Raw genomic sequence first — 21,066 nt, 5'->3', positions numbered from 1 at the left:
TACAGCCAGAGGTTGGCCATAAGATAGACTTCTCCTCTTCAGCTGCCCAAAAAAAAGGTTCTTGATCAAAACATAGACAGACCATCTGTAGTGACAGGTAAAAGAAGCCATCCTCAAAAAAGAAAAGTTCCACCTGCTACTGTGGAGGAGTTGGATCAACTGATGGGACAATATTTTTCCAAGCATAGTTCTGTTCTGAATAACCCATAATGTTTTAATTTAGGGGGCCATGTAAATACTTTGCATTTACTGAATATGTACTTACTAAATACCACTGTTCAAAAGTTGAATAAAGAAACAAAGAAATGTTTGCCTATTTTTAATTAAAAGCACTTTGTCGAACATCACATCAGTTACAATGTAGAAAAAATGTTATGTATAGTTTACAAATGACAAAATGTTCACATAAAATCATGACAGCATTTGTATAATATCACCCACTACTAGCATTCTGTAATTTACTGTCTCTTTTGAAAACTTATCACTTATCACATGGAGAAACCTTTGGAATGCAAGCATGCTGATCCACACAGGTATGCACACAGGTGTACACATGGGTATTCACAGACGCGGACTACAGCTTTCTTGGCTGCTGCCTCAAAGCACACTGTGCGCTGTCTATCCTGCGTGTTGCACAATATCGTTTATTATTTAGTAACTATTGATATCTATGGCTAGCTAGTTTATTGTGATGGTGCTTTTTTTTTCTATTATTATGTTGCTCTTTGTTGTTTGCTGTCTCCTCTGTTTTTTTTTTTCTCCATACAGGTGACCCAGGAGTTTTTTTTTTTGTTGTTTGTTTTTTTTTCTCTCTTCCCCCCCTTCTCACCGTCTCTTCCCCCCTTTGGTTTTCTTTCTTTCTCTCCCCCTCTTTCTTTCATTCTTTCCCCCTGTCCTATCCCACAGTTATGTCTGTCCCGTTTGCAACTGAAAATAAAATAAATTCATAATTATAATAAAGGTCAATCAAATGGACCAATATGGCAAGGCCATGATGATCCACTTGGTAAAATAAATCCGCTTGCCATCTTTCTTGGCCTCAAGACAACAATTCTGATGGCTATAGATCCAAACGGGACAAAAAATAAATAAATAAATAAATAAATTAGTCTCAGAATAGTGAATTAAACCAACATTTATTGTTGATTTTTTTTTTTAACAAGAAAAACATTTTTAAACTGAATAAAAACAATGCCAATAACCAAAATAAATAGAAGCGTACATGAAAACTACACAGTCCTTCACCTTTCTGTCTGATTTTTTTAAGGAAAACAGTTTTTCATTCCACTAAAAACAGGACAAACCCACCAGCATGAACATTAAATAAACTATTACAATTGTAAAACAAAACTCATTTACAAAATGTAATAATTATCAGTGGGTCCCAGGAAATAGAATGTGACATGGGATTTAGATTTCCGTTACCAGGATGGTCGGGTTCAGCGTAGTCTTCATCACCACCTGTCAAAGACACATCATCAATATTCATGTTTGCTCAGGTTATTCACTTGTTCACATCTGTCTGAGATCATTCATACTGTTGTATGGATGTGTGTACAGTATGTATATAATTATCAGCTATGTAAAAGATATTATCATCTCTGTTCTTACCTAGTTGGAAGTCCTCCATTCAAACTCAGAGAGCCGCTGGAGGAAGGTGGTGATCCGAGGGCTGATTCTTGTAACCTTCCTCTTTACGACACGACCTGTCTTGCAGCTTGTACCAAGTTTTGCAGGGCATTTTGTTCCCATGTCTGGATTGATCCTCACAAAGAACCTTTTAACGGAAAAAAGGCTGCTTTAATTTCAAAATTAAAACATACGTTACAGCAATCACCTATATGTTTCTGCAACTGTAAAAAGAGAAGGAGAAAAAAAAAAGAGAAAAAAGGAAAAAAAAAAAAAAAGAAAGAAAACTTATCACTACATAAACAGCACAAGACTTAAGAGTATTTAACAAGAGCATTTTTCCCTGGTTTTACTACCACACTGGGGCACATGTTCACCAAAACGCAGCAAACCTTTGCCATCTTATCCAGGAAGGTCACCTTTTTACCCACACATGGAAGAAGTAATCTGATTGGCATGGTGGTATGTAGCATGTAGTTTGAAGCAGGGATTTCGTAGTGCCCCATGTGTAGTGTTGGAACCCAGTCAGGATTTGTTTCATTCATTTCATAGGCTGGTTTGTTGCAATAATGCCAAATAATTAGCAACTCTATAAATAGAAGGTAGTTCTGCATGTTTGTTCTAAGTTTGTGCTATGATCTCAGAGCGCATTGAAAATAAAATTAACAGGCTATAAATAATAATATGAACTTATTTAGAACTTACCTGAATGAAAATACTGGAGCACACCAACAGATATCTGTGGCTGGTAGAGAACTGAATATCAGCTCGTCTCGCAGCTGCTATCCAGGCTAGACGCCTTCTTTTGGTAACATCCAACACATAAGCTCCCTCATGATGCTTCCAGGTGAGGAAACAATGAAAAGAGAGCCTGTTTTCAAGCTTATTCCTTTGTCGGTAGTGCAATCTAACATTACAACCGACCACACAGCAAGCATTTGTTTGGCCTGCTAATATGGCGCCTTGACCAAAAATCCTGGCTACGCCCCATCCCGTAAGATCACGCTCCAGAGCCCTATTAACGTACAGATCTAGAAAGAAGACGCTGCATTTTTAACTCTGAGGGAGATGGAGAATGAGCCTATTTCCAAAACAGTGGAGTGTGTTCCTTTAAGTACTAAATTGTATATATTGTCAAAAACTAAAGTGTACATAGCAGTTGTTGTATCTTGTTTACTGTATCACTGACAGATAATTTCAAAGTCAATGAACGCTACATTATAGTGAGATATTGTGTAATGTGAAATACTGTAAGCAAATGAATAAACAACCTAATTCGTGATAGACCTTTGACTCTGTTTTGTTTGAATCCAACTGTTTTTTGCAGATGTGCATAAAACATGTTACTTTTAGTATTGTTATCATTATCATCATTATTGCACTAAATATATTTTAAATAAAGGATACTTTGATATACATTCTACTGTAAGGTTGGAAATGTATTTTCTTCACCCTAAAATATGTTTTGAAATGTATTTTGGTTTGAAAGAAATATATTTTCAATTTCAAAAATATATTTTTTTGGAGCATCACAAATACAAAATATATTTACCATATATTTGAAATATATTTTGGCCAGGAAAAATGTATTTTTTTACCGTATGGGTTTGCTGCTGCTGACTTTGAAAATCACACCAAACATGGAATCAAATATATCGACTCAGCTTAGACTACAGAGAAGCTCGGCACTGCTCACAAAACTCAACACAAAAGGCTTTTTAAAGACAACAATCACTTTGACAGACACACAAACACGACTGAGTACAGAGCAGCTGCTGGTTTGAAGCCACAGAAATGTTCAAATGTTTAAACACACTGCAGCGTTGCAGCCGTGATGCATTTGTGCTGCTAAGGCCACACACATCAGCTGCCTTACATTTTAGTACCAGTTCATCTCTGACCATGGCAGCACAGTCTCTCCAGTACAGTGATGTTGGTGGGGACAGTGGGGACTGATTGTTCATTGGCTGTAAGCCGGTCACATGGACGTTTAACTGGTGCTTTGATTGCTCTGTAGACTGTTGTGCCTGTGAGCTGCTCCTAAAATGAGACAGATTATAATTGTCACCATTCTGTTAATGACTCTTATTATGTGCGCTCTCCTCCACTGTCACACTAAACACATTAAATCTTTATTTTTGTGTAAAGTCAGGATTTATTGGCTCTTCTTAAAAGCGTCATGAAGTGCAAAACTCAGCAAACATTATACAAAAGTAGATTTAGAAGCTGAACTGAAAACATTTAAAGTGACAGTCAGCACAAATCCAGCTGACATCTCCATCCAACCCAAGTCTTCATTTAAAGTCATTATAACTGTGACACACGTTTGTTACAGTATTAATCCTGCCTGATGCTGCAGGGCCAACATCATGAAACAGGCTCAGCATTTATTTCCATTATGAAACTTTATCATTAAAAACAAACCATTGTTCTGCAGTCGTCCCAGGACTGTCGGTCAAACGTTCTCTCCACATGTTTAAGGCTGAGCTCACTTTATCGTCTGCCTGAAGGAGGGAAGCAGATGTTACTAAACATCACAATAAAACATATGAAATGGGTGCACATGAGGAACGTCTGCACTGTTAAAGCCATGCAAACATCTTCACACATGAAGCAGCAACACCTCTCAGTTTAGCAGCAGCTGGTAAAAGCCACAGTGATCCTGGAGCCTCCCTGAAGGACTCGTTCATCAGTAACTGTCAGGAGGACGATTAAACCTTCTGCACACGTCCTGTAGTTACACACTCGGGAGGAAAGACGACGTCCTCGCTCTGCAACATGATCTGTGTTTCATCCAGGACGCTCAAACACAGATTGGTCTCCAAATATTAGACGCACTGGTTCTTCATGCGTTTCTACCTGAGCACTCAGAGTCATTTCTACAACAGGCCTCCTTCACCTGCTGGTGCCTCTGTTTCTGTGTTTGGCTGTTTCCATCAGTGCCTGATGTTTGTGATCTTTGATCTGTTCTGAAGTCTCTCTTTGTGACACAAATGTTGTTTGGCTTCTTTTGCAAACAAGGCAAAAGAACTTTAATGGATTCATTTGCTGATCTTACTGTTCTGATGCAAAGCCGTCCTTTCAACGCTTTAGAAAGAAAACCAAACAATGTTTTTAAAACTTTCCCAAAATGTAAAAGCTATTAAAACCATAAACTTCTGCTCCTTGATCATGTGATTCTTCTTCTAGACTGTCTGTAATTGTTATTGCTGATTGTCAATAAAGTTGTTTTTTATAAGTTATGTTGTAAAGGAAGCTTGTGGCGAGGGAGGAGGGGCGACTAAAAGCAGGTTCATATAGTGGGAAAGTCCTCAGGTCATGTGAGGATATTTACTGATGCGTCAACACTGTCAGATAAAAGAACGGCTGCTGCATTTGTTCTCCCACAAATAAGTTTGGTGATGAGTAAAAGAATTACAGATGATGTGGCAGTTTATACTGGGAGCTGGTAGTGATGTTACTGGCTTGAACTGTGTGGAGGACGCACTAATATGGAGGTATGTGGTTTGCTGGGACTCTAGCAGCGTGCTAGTGAGCACAGGTGATATGTCTTCAGACTCTAGGCAACATATTGTTTTTGATATACTTCATTTACTGTATAGAATCAAACACAGAGGGATAGAAGTGGATTTCTTATGGCTCCCTGTGAATATCGGTGTTGATGCAATGAACAGGACGATAAGTTTAAAAAGGTGCAGCAAGAAGAAGTCGTGCAGGTTTGACTATAAAATACAGTGAAAGTGAGGTGAAGAGTATAATGAAGGTAAAGATGAAGGACGAGTGGCAGGCACACTGGGACAGAGACGGGAAAGGCAGATATTATTATACAGAAAACAGTCGTGTAGAAGAAGCTGCAGCAGAGACCAGGATGGAATCTGGAGAGTCAGAGTTGGTCACACAGGCTTGAATAGCACACTTAAAAAGGTAAACATGACACAGGAAGTGTGACTTCTGTGGACCAGAGGAGACGTTTGACGGGTTGTTAGCGTCGTCAGGATGCTGGATGGAAACGCTGTGCCTGATAGGATGATTACAGGCTGGACTTTGTCTTCCTGTTACAGATGGATCCAGGCCCTGGATGACTGCTGGACACACATGACCCACACTAGGCTGCCTTCATCCATCCTTTCCTCCTTCACTGAGACTCAGAGTCAGCATGTATGTATTTATCAGTGATTTGAATCCTTTCATTACAGAGTGAAGTTAAAGTAGACGTGTGAACACACTAATAAACACAAAGGGACACAACTACTACTGCATGATGTAAAGCTGAAGTATTACACAGCTTTATGAACCTCCTGTTATCCTGGTAGACGAGTACAGCAATAAATCTTTTACTTGAACATCTTCTGGCTGCAATAAGCTTTGAAATGTGACCATGAAGTTAGAGACACACTGACTGAAACCCACAGCTGTGACTGTGGATCACATCCACACACAGTGTAGCTGCTGTCTCTGTGTGAGCCTTTGCACTGCTGCTCGCAGCACCGTTATATCACTCAGCGCTCGCTGCTGTTATTGAATCCACTTTTTACTGTCCGTGCAATCAAGCTCCTCTGCAGAGCTAGAAAATATCTTCGAACCAGTTTATGTGTTAGGGGATCCTTTGCAGCTTTGACTGTTGCCTCTGTTTTTGTCCTTTGGTTCCTGGGAGCCTTTTACATTTCCATCAGCAACAAATATCTGAACAGGCTTTATTGTAGGAAATACAGGAGTAAATAGTTGTCATTATTTATTAGATGTTGTTAAAGATGATCAGATGCTTGTTTAGTTTAATACTGTGGCTTCAGTCAGCATCACTGTGCTGTATAGTTTTATTTTTCTGATCCTTCTGTTAAAGTTGCTGAATAAAAGCTGGTTGGTCTGCACCTCACCTCTGCCTCGAGCCTCCTTCTTTAAAGCAGCAGAGGCTCTTCATTCAGGTATCACAGCTTGAGTTGTTCTGCAGGAGACCCAGAGTACTGTCCTTGGTCCATAATGACATTAACTTTGATTCATGTCAACACGAAGCCTGAACGTCTGTGATGAACACACTATCAGCATCACTGACATATTTCATCATTTAAAAACACTTCCTGTCACCGTGGTGGTTACAGTGACATCATGCAGTTTGTGCTTTGACCTCCAGAGGGCGACAAATCAGCACAGACAGAGAGCTCCATTCAAACTTTGCTGCCATCAGGAATAATTCTTCAAATATAATCATCAGTGTTTGAGCAGTTATGATATCAGGGACAATCTAGACATGTGTGACAATACTGAACATGTCACATGACACACCTCAAACATCATGTGATCCACTCTCAGTCTGCACTTTCATTCATGACTTCATGAATTTATGATCAGTTTACTCCTGAAATATTCAAATGCTGCAGGGTGAAGAACAACAAAGTGCTGACACATGTTTGTGTTTCAAACAGGAAAACCAGCAGAAATAAATCATCTTTGCACAACATGACAGAGATTAGTGAGTTTCCAACTTGCACTTGAATGCAGCACAGACAGATTCTGATGTTCGTGGTTGTAAACGTGTCCTCAAACGCCGCTCTGACTCTTTCCTTCCTGCTCAAAGTTCCTCTTTTCTGAACTTGGTGTTTGTGCCTGACGCTGATCGTCTCCGTGTGGAGCTCCGTGTGAAGGTAACGTTAGCAGTGTGTAATGTTTCCTGGCTAACATCAGCTGTGTGCAGCTCAGTTCCAGCACAAATCTGCCGCTCCATAGTTCACGGTAACGGACTCATGAGGTCGACCGTTAAACGCTCTCCCGCCATTTTGTCTGTGTGCGCGGATGTGTACGTTTTTGTTACCACTGTCATCTCATCAATAGCCTATTTGTAAAAGATCTCTGTTCATAGTTTAGTTGGATTTTAAAACTCTGTAGTTGGACAGTTTTATTTTGGACTGATGCTAAAATTCTTGCTGATTGTTTCTGTCGAGGTTTTGTACTTGACATCTGCCATTTTGGATGTGATAAGCTGTAGAGAGTGCGTCCAAAAAGAGAAACCAGAAAGAGAACCTGTTTTATTAATAACCTCTTGCAAATAGAAGAATATGAAAAAAACAACAACAAATAGGATAAAACCTTTAAATTACTTGAATTTTTAAAATCACCATCATCTGTTAACACAAATTTGATCATTTCAAATTTTTGTTTTCATTTTCTCTTCCCAGTTACTTCTTTCTCATTCTCTTCATTCTCCTTGTCACCTTACGTCTCACTCCTTAACTGAAGTTATAGTTCTAACATAAGAAGTCCCACCAACGTCCTTTATTTAATCTCTGTGTTGTCACAGTTATTATCATCAGATCAGACATGAGACCCAGACAACAACATAAGCTTACAAGCTAACATCATGTCAGCTAACATTAGACGATAGCATCATAAACTTTAAATTACTTTGCCTCTGATCAACAGTTTGATTACATTCTCACATCACAAGTTTATTTGCTAAGTGTGAGTCCGCCCACATTAGATCCACTTTTCAGCAGGTGGAATAATTTGTAGTATATAGGTAATACATCAACAATGCTGCCGTGGCTAAGTTAGGAATATTTATAATGTCATTTCCAAAACTTGCATATGATCTGCAATTTGTAGCAGATCTACTGACTGTCACAGAGCAGCTGGAGCAGTCTCGAATGCAGGTCAGTCCACTGCTGCCCCCTGTGGCCAAGTGCCATAGCTACTGCTGGATGAACTCGTGACACATCTGCACCTGTTTCTATGAACACATTGAGTCTGAGTGGCTGCACTTACACTGGTGCATTCAAACATATTGAAAGATGGCAGCAATGTGGATTGTCGAGACTCAAACCAACCATTGAGCAAAGACAGCAGCATCACTTGTTTCTGTTTGTTATACAGCCAGATTTACTCGTGACACACATGTGCAGCTGCTTTATCACCTATTCTGAATTTGTTTCAAGCACAATACATTTGTTACACATGTTGGGATATTGTGTTTGTTTTAAATGTTATATACCTGTGTGGTATGTGACTTGTGTTGCCATGACGCCAGGTCTCTCTTGGAAATGAGATTTTTAATCTCAATGAGATTTTCTTTTACCTGGATAAATAAAGGACTAATTTGTAACTTTCAGTGTTTTCCGGTCTTCCAAAAGAAAAAAAACCTTCAACTACATGACATGCAGTTGTGTATTTGTTTTCACCTTATCATACACTTGAAGTTTTACAAATCACCACTTCTTTAGTGAATATCATTTCAGTCTCAGACAACCTCGTTTCTCTTACAGAGGTTGAATGCACCTTCTGCGGATGGCGGTACCACACAGTGTGCGTGGACTTCCCCTGCACAGAAGGCAACTACAAATGCTGTGAATGCTAAATAAACAGAAACAAATGATCCCTGTTGTCTTTGCTTGATGATCGGTTTGAGTCTTGACAATCCACATTGCTGGCGTTGCATCTTTCAATGCCAGCAATGGCAGGTATCAGTGCTCAAACCTGTTGTGTTTGTTTCCAACAAGTTGCCCACCTCGGGAAACAAAAATGTGTTCTTTTACTTGTCAGATGAACATATGAGACACTTTGACTCTTCAGTGCAGTGTGGAGCCTAACAAAGATCTGTTTTGTGTCCCAGCTGATCAGCAGGAGGAGGAGAGTCTGACGGAGCAGCAGAGGAACATTTTCAGCTACTTGGACTCAGCTCAGCCACTACAGAGGAAACAATGAGCTCAACACAGAAGGTGACAGACAGAGCAGGACCATATGACCAAAGATATTTATCACCATATACATTTGAACATTTGAACACAGCTAACATTAACAGTGCAGTGAATCCTGCTTGTGCCGTGATGTTCAGGACTGCAAACCGAGCAGCATCACTGACTTTCAGCTTGTTGTGTTTGTGGATATATGACTGACTTTAATTATCCACAAAATCATCACATTCTCTGTCAGATGAAGGTCGACTATTGAACGGCGTATATTTTAAAGGCTTTAAAACCAAGTTAACGCTGAAAGTACAAACATCACTAATGTCACATAACTCTGCTGACAAGGCATAGCTATGGCTATGAAATGCTCTTTGTGTATCACTTCTTCATTATGAAAGATGTCATTAATGCACTAGTAATGTCTCATCTGGAGTATTGTTCAATCATTTGGTCAGCAGCTAATAAGACAGATCTTAACAGACTTCAGTTAGTCCAGAATAAGGCGTCCAGATTAGTGTGAAGATGTTCATACTATACTAATATTGATCAAATGCATAATAACCTTTCTTGGCTTCCTGTACAGGCTAAAATATTCTATGGCTTACTTGTAGTTCTAAAGAAAGCAATTCTGTTAAACACACCACATTTATTTTGCTCAGCTGCAGTATCCAGATGAAATACATCATCATATTACACAGTTTTCAACAAGCTGCAATTTAGTAAATGCTCGAGTTAAAAGTAACGTTTTGTAAAACTGTTACATTTAGAGCAACTTTTAAGTGGAATAAGTTGCCTTAAAAAATTAGAGAATTATTCAAAACTTCAATGAACACTTAAAAGCCGATTTACAGAGCTTTTAGTTGTTGTAAATATTGTAAGACATGATTTGTTTTTGAAATTTGTGTAATGTGCCTCAATGTTATTGATATTCATCATCAACATTATGAACTTTATTTATAAAGCACTTTAAAACAACCACAGCTGACACAAAGTGCTGTACACTGGAACTGTAAAATAAAATTACATGAGATATAAATAAAACACAAATAAAAGAAGAGTGAAATCATTAATTAAATAACTACTTCAATTAAAAAAGAAACTAAGTCTCACTGAGGTTAAAAGCCAAGGAATAAAAGTGGGTTTTAAGACGTGATTTAAAAGTGGACAGTGAAGGGGCCTCTCTAACGTGCATGGGCAAATGATTCCATAACTTTGGAGCCACAATAGAGAAGGCCCCGCCCCCTCTGAGCTTCCTCCTGGATCTCGGTACCTCCAGGAGCAGCTGGTCAGCTGACCTGAGAGACCGACAGGGTGTGTGGAGATGAAGAAGCTCAGAGAGGTAAGGCGGGGCAAGACTGTGAAGGCATTTAAAAACAAACATAAGAATTTTAAAATGAACTCTAAAAGACACAGGCAGCCAGTGCAGAGAGGCCAGCACAGGGGTTATATGCTCTCTTTTTTGAGTTCCTGTTAGGAGTCGTGCAGCCGCATTTTGAACCAGCTGCAGACGTGAGAGCAATGACTGACTGACCCCCACATAAAGTGAGTTACAGTAGTCCAGGCGGGAAGAAATAAAAGCATGGATCACTGTTTCAAGGTGCTGCCTCGAAAGAAAAGATTTTACTCTTGCCAGTTGCCTTAAATGATAAAAACCGGACTTCACCACTGCTCTGATTTGGTTGTCCAATTTAAAATCACTGTCCAACTTAAAACCAAGGTCAGTAACCACAGATTTAAAATAGACTTCCAGGGATCCTAAAACAACAGGGGAGGACTCACAGGGACCACTGGGTCCAAACACCAACAGCTCTGTTTTCTTTTCATTAAAATTTAAAAAGTTTAGAGCCAACTAAGCTTGAATGTCATCTAGACATGTCAAGAGAGGTTTTATAGAGATGCCATCCTTGTGTTTTAGTGGCAAATAAAGTTGGCAGTCATCGGCATAACAATGAAATGAGATCTCATGCCTTCTAAGGATAGAACCCAGAGGCAATAGATACAGTGAAAAGAGCAGTGGCCCTAAAATTGAGCCCTGTGGGACGCCGCATGACAGAGGAGCAGAAGACGATTCGTAACCGAGAAGGCTGACAGAGAAATATTATTATTATTATTATTATTGATTGCTTATATTTGAACAATTGTGAAACCTCACTGTGGATGTAAGAGTGAAATTATGTGGATATCTTGAATCCACTTTATTGTGTAATATTTTATGTGAGTATTTGACGGAAGACGAGCAACATCTGTTGTGGAAGCTAACGGGGTTCCTTTAGAATAAACAAACATAGGATTTATTATCACTGAATAATTATGTATAAATCTATACAAATTATAGAAATATGTAATAGGAAACAACAAAATAATCTAAATTATAAAATAATGTGTGTGTGTGTGTGTGTGTGTGTGTGTGTGTGTGTGTGTGTGTGTGTGTGTGTGTGTGTGTGTGCATGATTTTAGTGTTTGAACAGTCATGAATTATCTTTAACAGCAGGTTGGATGTAATGTGTTAGAACTACCAGCAGGTGGGGATAAGAGACCTTTAAGGTGTTTGGTGCCACGCTCCACCTTCAGGTTTAAAACTAGTGTTAATGGAGTTTGAAGGTTGAGTTTGTTCCACGACTGCATTTCACTCACTGCCTCTGTTTGTATCTCTGTCACTGCAGGACCAACATGGAGCCAGAAGTCAGCGCTCTCAGGAGGCCGACAAACCTCACAGAAGAAAGGGAGAGAAAAAACACACCTGTGACGAGTGTGGGAAGGGTTTTACTGTGAGGGCTAAACTAAAACAGCATCAGGTCATCCACACTGGAGAGAGACCGTTCAGCTGTGACTTGTGTGGAAAGTCTTTTTCCTGGAAGGGTTACCTAAAAACACACCAACTCATCCACAGTGGAGTTAAAGCGTACAGCTGTGAGCAGTGTGGCAGAGCTTTTACTCAGAGTAGCAGCTTACAGAGGCATCTAGTTACCCACTCTGGAATTAAGGCATACAGCTGTGACGAGTGTGGGAAGGGTTTTACTCTGAAGGCTTCACTAAAACAGCATCAGGTCATCCACACTGGAGAGAGACCGTTCAGCTGTGACTTGTGTGGAAAGTCTTTTTCCTTGAAGGGTTACCTAAAACAACACCAACTCATCCACAGTGGAGTTAAAGCGTACAGCTGTGATCAGTGTGGCAGAGCTTTTACTCAAAGTAGCCACTTACAGAAGCATCTAGTTACCCACTCTGGAATTAAGGCATACAGCTGTGACGAGTGTGGGAAGGGTTTTACTGTGAGGGCTAAACTAAAACAGCATCAGGTCATCCACACTGGAGAGAGACCGTTCAGCTGTGACTTGTGTGGAAAGTCTTTTTCCTTGAAGGGTTACCTAAAACAACACCAACTCATCCACAGTGGAGTTAAAGCGTACAGCTGTGATCAGTGTGGCAGAGCTTTTACTCACAGTAGCCACTTACAGAGTCATCTAGTTACCCACTCTGGAATTAAGGCATACAGCTGTGACATCTGTGGAAAAACTTTCAGCCAGAGAGGGTACCGAAATACACACCTACGCATTCACACCAGACATGATGTGTACTGCTGTGAACAGTGTGGCAAATACTTTACAACAGACGCACACTTACAACGACACATGTTTACCCACACTGAGGAGAGACCTTATCAATGTGACCTGTGTGAGAAGACTTTTAAATCTCCACGTCACCTGAGACAACACCAACAGATCCACACCAGAAAGAGACTCTACAAGTGCAGCTACTGTGAGGTATGTATTTATATTGTTATCTTGTCATTTTAGCCTGACTGTTTGGAACAACTCTGCTCATTAAACTGTGTTAGCATGTTAGCAATTCTACTGCATGGAAAAGCAGCTCTGAGTGATTATTCAGATTTTCCTTTCAGTTATGATTTTAGTATTACTGTAGTATTATGGTGGTAGTATTGTAGTTATTGCAGCCCAGTAAACTGAGTGTGTTAACTGAAACAGTCAAATGTAGTTGGACGTCTGCAGAGATGCTCTTTATTTCAGGCGACGTTCAGGATACAAATGTTGAAGGACTGACTTACACTGTCTTTGTGTCTTTGTTTAGAAGCAGAGCGACACAGATGGATCCAGTTCTCAACCCTGTCATCACTGTGGTGGTGGGAAAGACTTTCATTGTGACCTCTGTGGAAAAACTTTCAGTCGGCAAAAGACCCTAAAAAGACATCAACGTAGACACACTGGAGACAAACTGAAATACTGCAAAGAATGTGGGAGAAGCTTCACCACATCAAGTGATTTAAAACAACATGAACTGATTCACAGTGGGGTTAAAAAGCACCTCTGTGATCAGTGTGGGTCATCCTTCACCACTGCATGGAAGCTTAAATCACACAAACGAGTCCACACAGGAGAGAAACCACACAAGTGCAGACACTGTGACAGAAGCTTCTCACATTCAAGTACTTGTAACAGGCATGAACGTGCACACATGGAAGGAAACTACAGCTGTGACCAGTGTGACAAGAGCTTCAGGAATCTCAGATCATACTCTGCACACAAACGATCCCACGTTACTAATAAACTGTTTCACTGTTACCAATGTGCCCAAACATTCACCTCATTGTCTGCTCTGTGCAAACATCAGTGCGATCACTCAGGGCTGAAATCACTCCCATCACTAGATCACAGTGAATCTGAAGACACAGAAAGATCCTCTGGTTTCTGTGTCAGACTCAAAAAGCTTGAGATCAGGCTCCACAGAGTTCAGATAGAATCATTTAAACTTGTGTTGAACTGAACTGGTTGCTGGGCTGAACTTCTACATAATACAGATCTACATGGGATCTTCTTTTCTGTTTTTTACTGAGTCAGTTTTGTCCTTTTTTCTCTGTCCTGGTTTTGCTCGTCTGTAAATGATTGAAACTCAGTCAAATAGTTCATTGTTCTCCAGCAAAACGTTTTGGAAACTCATGTTTAACCTTTAAAACTCTGACATGTTTTAGCACACAAGGCTTCATCGGGGAGTTCACTCATGATTGGACCATGAGAACAAAGGTTTTTAGTTCTTTCAAAGAGAGTCTTGGAGATGTTTGATGTTTCTGTTTTTCTGAAACCACCTGAAAGAAAAACTATTTTTCTTGCTTTATGTAGTGTGGAAGTTTTTAATGTTTCTTCATCTGTGATGTTCTTGAATGTGTTCACGTGAAGATGGTACAAATAAACTGTCCTTTCAGCTTTAGCTCCTAATTTATTCATTATTTATGGATGTAGCACAGCAGCCGTCTCTTGATTAACACATGGAGGGCTCGGGATCTGATGGTGTCGTCTCCCTAATTTGCCCACTCAGTAAATCTCACTCATGGCCAAGAAATTGAAATAAACCTTGTTTCCCTGCTGGATAGTGATCCACTGTAACTCTGCTCCTCCTTCCTGTTTAGGATTTCTGTGGCTGAAGTAAAATTCCCTCCATCCATCACTTATCCCAGCTAACCCAAAGTGAAATAAAGTTTTGCTGGTCTTAAAAAAGCATTACAATAATGGGCATTACCAATGCAAACTGAATGATACAGAAGATGAAAGAAGAGACTTTGATCAGTTAATAAAGCTCATGATCTGGATTCATTGTGGCTGCTACACAGATACTTCTGGGTCACTTCTCTCAGTTAGGAACCTTCCTCACCAAACTGACTGTTGGACCACACCCCTGGTTTCATGAGAAATTGTTTCAGCCATGATTTCTCTTCCTGTATTTCAGAGTAAAGACTGAAGTGACAAATGGAAGCATGTTTAAAAAACACAATGTGAGAGAGACGTTGAGGTCCTTAGAAGTTACCCTGGGTTTTTCTGTCACCCAGCTAGATGTTACACACCTTGTTATTGGACTGATTTCTACTGCTGGACTACTCCTGCGGAGAGTAACAATACTCTTACTAATTAGCTCCCTTTCACAGCTTTGGGGATATTTATTTTTGTGTTTGCAGCGCTGTGAGCCAGAACAGCGAGAGAAAAATCTGCAACAGCGACGAGCCGAATGCTTACGTGAATCGCAGCAGCTGCACATGTGCTACGCTGAATTAGAGGATATCTTTGCTCTGGATTTCTATTTCTACTTTTTCATTTCTATATGATCTAAACAAAGATGATTCAATTTGCTAAATGTTGATGGCTCTTCGTGCTCAGGTGTAAATGAGACGTAATATTTGCTCTTGGTTTGGTTCTCCTGTACAGAACCTTGCAGTACAACAGAAACCTAAAAACATTCTTTGTAGTTGTTATTCTTAGTTGTTCTGCTGCCTAAATACCACAGGGTCTGATTATGAAGTTATTGAGCTGCACATACTTTACGACCTGCTTAAGTTCGAGGTCACAGCGTCTGTAGAGCAGCTGGAACATAATGAAGTCTACAAGGTTAAAGTTTTCTCTTCAGTTATTGTTCTTTCTGCTGCTTGGTTTGATGGATCTGAGAGCTTTTGTTTTTATTATTGTTATTATAATTATCATTAATATTTTACTCTCTAGAAGCTTTAAAATAGTGTTTGTGTTTGAAAAAATTGATTTAAGAATTGAACCGAAACATCTGTCCTTCTGAAAATCGCTAATAAAATTTGCTAATGGTGGTCCTGTGATTATAGTGCAGGCTAGTGGTGCCCTGGAGAGACCACAGTGACACCACTACTTTGGATGGCGAGCTATATCAAAGGCACAGAGACAAAGTCAAAGGATGCAACCTGTAACTTTCTCTTCCTTCATGTCAGGACCATCATCCATGATTTATATAAAATGCATATAGCAACAGTAGCACTTTAGTTTGGACTTTATGATTTCTGTAACTGGAAAATATTATTTTGTTTAAAGACAGAAGTGACCGCATAGTTGCAACATCAAAGGGAAATATTAATTAATTAGCATCAAGTATATTTGTTGCTTAAGCGTTTGCACTATAACTTAAGTAGGATTATAACTTTTAAGGAAGGAAAGATTTCAGATATTTAGTTCACTGTTTCAGTTATTTTATATGAAATTAAAACATTTACGTTGGTCAAACATGATGCTCTAAATCAAATAAAAGTTTGAAAATAAATGATGTATTTTTAAATGCTGCAACAAATGTTCACAAAAAGTAACTATAATTAAAACCAGTTAAACAAAATCAAATGTTTGAATCATGCTTAACCAAATGCCAGGCTGGAGAGCTGAACCTAAAGTATACGTAGAAAGATTTCAACATCTGAGCAGTTTTTAATGTTTTTATCACATATAAATGTCACAGCAGTGGGTCCTGGCCCAATGCTTTGTGTTTTTGGTTTTCTTTGACTCTTGTTTTTCTTGCTTTTTGTTCTTCTTATTTATCAGGCTCTCAGTAATCTTAGTTCTCCCTCCCTCAGTGTTCATTTCAGCCTGTGTTTAGTTTCTGTTCCCGTGTCCCACGTTTCATCGTTTCATGTCGAGTCAGCCCTGTCTCTCTGTTTCCTGTGTCTCCCCAGTCAGCCCCGCCTCCCTCGGGCACTCATGTGTGATACAGAGTAATAAACCTGACTACATTTGCTACACTCTCTTTATTACCTGTTACTTTAAAATTCATACACTAATTATGTCTGCCCATCTCTCTAATGTGAAGGTCAAAGGTCAACATCCCAGTGACATAAGAATAATCCCAAAGGGGCAAAGGCAGCGGTTAATTTAGCACATTTAGCATTAAGGGTACAGCAAGGATATACTTTTACTTATTGTGGCAGGGGTGTGGTCTCTGGCCTGCTGCAGTGGAGGCTGGTGGCGGGACGTTGGACGGCACAGGTGAGGGTGATGGAGCTCATGACTCTCCCCTTTATAGTGACGGAGGAGACTGGCGTGGGGGAAGCGTGTAGTGGAGGAAGCCGAGGAGAGAGCTGGTTTCTGGCTACAAAGACGGCGTCAAACCAGAAAAGATTGCTCGTGGTCAAATAATGTGTCAATCACCTGTGAATCAAACTGTGTGTGGCTCAGTTCATGTCACAGTGTTGTTTAGTATATCTTCACTTGTCTCACTCTCCTTCTGTTCTGTCCATCAGGACGATCCTCAGCGCTTACACAGATCCTCCATCGATGTTTTGGATCCAATCAGTGATCAGTTCTACGAGGAGGCCTGGATGTTCACCAGCGCTCGCTACACCTCCATCTACCAGAAGGTGAGTGTACTCCTTTGTACTCAGATTAACATTTTACTTCTTAAAATACATTTTCATATATGAGCTTTCTATTATTTCATGGCCATTTAATCAATATTAAAATTACAAGCATATCAACAAAGGTGAAGCTGGTTTTTTCCACTTGCTGTCACACAGTCATGGAGGAATACAATAAATACATAATCAGTCATAGATCCTGAACAATGACATTAAAAGAAAGTCTGTGGCTCTAAAAACTAAACAGTATAAAGACATGCTCCAAGCTGCTGTTTCTCTCCTACTCCTCTAGGTTTTCCACTGTCGGCCATCCAGCGATGCTGGAGGGCTACCTGGCCAATGCTGGCCTACACAAAGAGGTCCCGGCTCGGAGGAGCTGAAGAAGATCCTTGCCTTCCTCGTCAGTTTCCTCTTCAGTTCCTATCCCAACAAAACCTTCTTGCACCTATTAGCTCCAAAGAGGCTATGGTGCCCGTGGAGGTCTGGACCTGAGGCCTGTGCTCATCACGTGGATAGAAAACACTCTGACACCATTCTGGAGGTCTGATGGGACTCTGACCAAAACACAGATGAAATAAAACTTGTGGCTGGAGCTTTTAAAATGACTTTTTCACCTCATAGATTAATGCTCATGATTGCATGTTAGCAAGACAGCATCTCCCCAAGGTGAAACTCTCAGGAGACATTTACTCTTAAACTGTAATCTGGTTGAGACTACTTGAGGAGATCTTAGTAGCGAGTATGTGGATTTAGTCTCTTCACCAACAGCAGACAGAGCCATGCCAAGAAAGCAGACATGTTCTCAAAGAAAGCCGAGAGCAGAGATTGGAAAAAGCTAAAAAGAAAAAGCTGCAGCTTCAGACGACTATCTGCCTGTAAGGCTGAAAAAGTCCAGTTACGCTCTATTTTGGAAAAGCTCCCAGTTTTGGTAACCTGGACTTTTATTTCCCCTCTTCTGCTACAGATGTTGACTGTGACCTCAGAGGCCAACTGGACCACACAGCTGCAGCAGGAGTGAGGGAGAGGAGTCTTCACCCAGCTTCAAAGAAAACATCCAGGTAAAGTGACGTGGATCAGCGGATAAAGCCGTCTCCACTTTCAAAGGAGATCCTCTGAGAGAGAGACTCTCTGAGCCATTTTAGCCTCAAATTATAGGACTTTATAGTACAGCAACACTTTTAAAGGACAAAAATAACATAAACTGTGACTGTAACACAAACAAAGTATTGCATGTGTTTTTAAAAGTGTTCCTCCGATGGGCAGGATATCACTATTAGACTGTCCCACCAGCCAACTTCAACAAGAGACCACAGCAGCATTCAGTGATCAGCACAGATGTTCCTCTAACACTCAGCATCTGATCCCTGTTGGTCTGTGTGCTTCTGCTTTTGCTCAGTTAGAAACCCTGCAGCAACCCGACCCAAAACTGTGTCTTCTTGTTGGCCTCAACGTTGAAGTGTCAAACGTCCAACATCTGGAAAGGAAACCAGACTGTGTACTGTGATGTTTCACCAACATGTGGCAGACGCTGGTCCTGCCTTTCATGCTGACATCAGCAGAGAGCCCCGCCTACCTCAAAGCCTCCCCTGTCATGTATTGATCAGGATGATTATGAAGATGAGCGAGTGCAAATAAGACTGTAAAAGTCCACGAGCAGAATGTTTGGATGCTTTCTAATGATTCATGAATATCATGAGTGTTTGTGTGTTTTGTCTTTTCTTTGCTGACGTTTGTTACTAACAAAGACAATTTACGCTCTGTGTGTGTTTTCATCCTTACCAGCCGCACTCTAACTGCAATGAAGGAAACAAACTGTAGAAATGGTCGACTCAGTGACTTCATAAAATATTGAAGTGGTTCAGGTAGAGCCAGTTTTTAAATGAGCATGAACACTGAGCGTATTGTATCTGTACAGCATGTTTTTCTATTAGACAGATTTGTAACAGAGGCCTTGCTCTCAGTAAGTTTGAAATCCTTTTCTGATTTATTTTGTAATCTCTGATCTTTGTGTATCCTGCTCAGTTTGCATGCTGCCTGTAGGAGTTTCTGTCTTTGTATTTGAAGAGAATTCATTGAATATACTCAGCTGCTTCCCTTTGGTGCCTTACACATCACTGAAGTTTTTCAGTGTCCAGTTATTTGTTTTTAATAGCTGTTTGAATTCTCTGTATGTTTGACCCTGTAGACTGTTTAATGGACTGCTCGTCTTCCTGTTTGTAACCACTGCCTGTTTAGGACTAAAGATTTGGATTTTTGACTTTAACACAGCCTCTGCGTGTCGTCCCTTTGTGTCCTCGTCCTCTGTGTCACAGATGTTTCCATGATAATAACACAGCTTTCCCACAGTGGCTTGCAGCAGCATTTATTCACAGCACATTTGAGAAAGGTTCAGATTAACTCGATGAGTTTATATTCAGAATGATTCTGACAGTGGGCCACTGTGAATTGTGATCTTTCATCAGGTCAATGTTTAAGTTCAGTATTTCAAAGCAGGAGCTATGAACAGTCATCGTGTTGGCATTAGAATTATTATTATTAATCATTATTAATAATGTCGTTACTCATGTATAACTTTGATTAGTATACATGAATTTTATCAATAGTCAAAATAATGAATAATTCATGTATAACTTTTATTGTGTTTTGTATATTAATTATATTTAAATAGAGATGTTGACCCTGTCTCTACAGTAGCATCAGTGTAACAGACATTATTGGTCCAAGCTGTCATAAATGGGGAGCCTGATCCTTTATTATGAAAACATGACGAGTATTTTTCTTGTCAGTTGGGAAGAAGTTGGTCTTTTTTCCTTCTTTTTGCTCAGTTTGTCTTTTCTTTGATAATTGAAACTCTGATCAAACCTACTCATGTTCACAGCATGTAAAAGCAGCTGACAGTCCGTGGCATTGTTGTTTGTAGAGGTGCAGTGTAGTGGGAGCATAAATCAAAAGAAAACAGTAACATTTATGTAATAAAACATCTGAATGAAAATGAACAGGCCCTTTATGAACTTCAAAGGGATCTGAAAACAACACTTTTTAAAAGAGTATCTTGGGGTGTAGGTGGTCAAAATAGAAAACTGAGCTGAGACTCTAAGTTCAATCCATCCATTGGTTTTTACTTAGGAGGAAGAAATGTCAGGCTGGTGCAGGCTGGTTAGGTGCATGTGGTTATCTTTACCTAAATGAGTTCACTTTGTGGCTGCCAGGTTGGGCAGAAGTACCTGTCCCCTGTTAGGCTTAGCAAGGTTCTCCAGGAGTTTCTCCATGGGTAGAGCTTCTAGCTCCTCCAGCACATCTGTGGCCGTGCAGGCTGCCACTTTCTTGGTTGCTCTTTTTACCCCACTGGTGGATGAGCTGCAATGGTCTCCATTTGTCCCATATGTGTTTACTTCTTCTTCTTCTTTTGCATATTAAACACATTATTCTGTTTCTATGTATTTGCTATGATTTGCTATTTGTTAAGTAACATTGCTTCACTCACTATGCCGGGTTTGTGTGTGGAAGCATTCAGTTGCTGGCAAATCAAACATTCTGCAAATGAAGCTGAATACTCAGTTACATGTTTCTTTACATTTTATTATGTTACAGATTAAGTCATTTGTTCTTACTTTG

General features: G+C 40.0%; 3 protein-coding genes and 1 long non-coding RNA gene across 6 annotated transcripts in view; 3 read left to right on the top strand and 1 right to left on the bottom strand.

Annotated features, from left to right (window-relative positions):
• Nucleotides 1–21,066, bottom strand: part of LOC309702165 (NACHT, LRR and PYD domains-containing protein 3-like) — a 217,121-nt gene that overhangs the window by 166,835 nt on the left and 29,220 nt on the right. The gene's annotated exons all lie outside the window — the stretch shown is intronic.
• Nucleotides 5,663–12,179, top strand: LOC309702498. Of its 2 annotated transcripts, none has more exons than XR_014275558.1 (3): nt 5,663–5,787; nt 9,230–9,335; nt 11,969–12,179. It is a non-coding gene; the product is annotated as an uncharacterized lncRNA (long non-coding RNA). The 2 variants fall into 2 exon arrangements; XR_014275559.1 differs by lacking the exon at nt 5,663–5,787 and adding an exon at nt 7,149–7,268.
• LOC309697271 (uncharacterized protein) lies at nt 12,203–15,137 on the top strand (the record flags this gene model as incomplete). Its single annotated transcript, XM_082519062.1, has 2 exons — nt 12,203–13,069; nt 13,395–15,137. Coding segments are annotated over 2 exons (1,560 nt in total), but the record flags the coding sequence as incomplete, so codon positions are not given.
• On the top strand, nt 16,507–18,940 carry LOC309702366 (phospholipase D1-like). Of its 2 annotated transcripts, none has more exons than XR_014275457.1 (4): nt 16,507–17,454; nt 17,744–18,326; nt 18,416–18,509; nt 18,852–18,940. XR_014275457.1 is itself a non-coding variant. In XM_082527069.1 (4 exons), the coding sequence occupies exons 1-3, from the start codon at nt 17,233–17,235 to the stop codon at nt 18,467–18,469; spliced, it is 525 nt and encodes a 174-aa protein (XP_082383195.1). In that variant the 5' UTR covers nt 16,507–17,232; the 3' UTR covers nt 18,470–18,509; nt 18,852–18,940. The 2 variants fall into 2 exon arrangements, 1 of the variants encoding a protein (XP_082383195.1); XM_082527069.1 differs by having other exon boundaries at nt 17,744–17,992.

This window comes from Aulonocara stuartgranti (genome assembly GCF_965226115.1).
Source record: "Aulonocara stuartgranti genome assembly, chromosome: 3".
In the NCBI taxonomy this organism is placed as follows: Eukaryota; Metazoa; Chordata; class Actinopteri; order Cichliformes; family Cichlidae; genus Aulonocara; species Aulonocara stuartgranti.
The sequence above is the reverse complement of the archived record's forward strand: the minus strand, read 5'-3'. Positions and strand labels throughout refer to the sequence as shown.

Coding starts and splice junctions, on each gene's coding strand:
- LOC309702366 (XM_082527069.1), top strand. CDS start 17,233: ATGTGTCAATCACCTGTGAATCAAACTGTGTGTGGCTCAGTTCATGTC. Junction 17,455..17,743: donor ACACCTCCATCTACCAGAAG/GTGAGTGTACTC, acceptor CTACTCCTCTAG/GTTTTCCACTGTCGGCCATC. Junction 17,993..18,415: donor ACTCTGACACCATTCTGGAG/GTCTGATGGGAC, acceptor CTTCTGCTACAG/ATGTTGACTGTGACCTCAGA.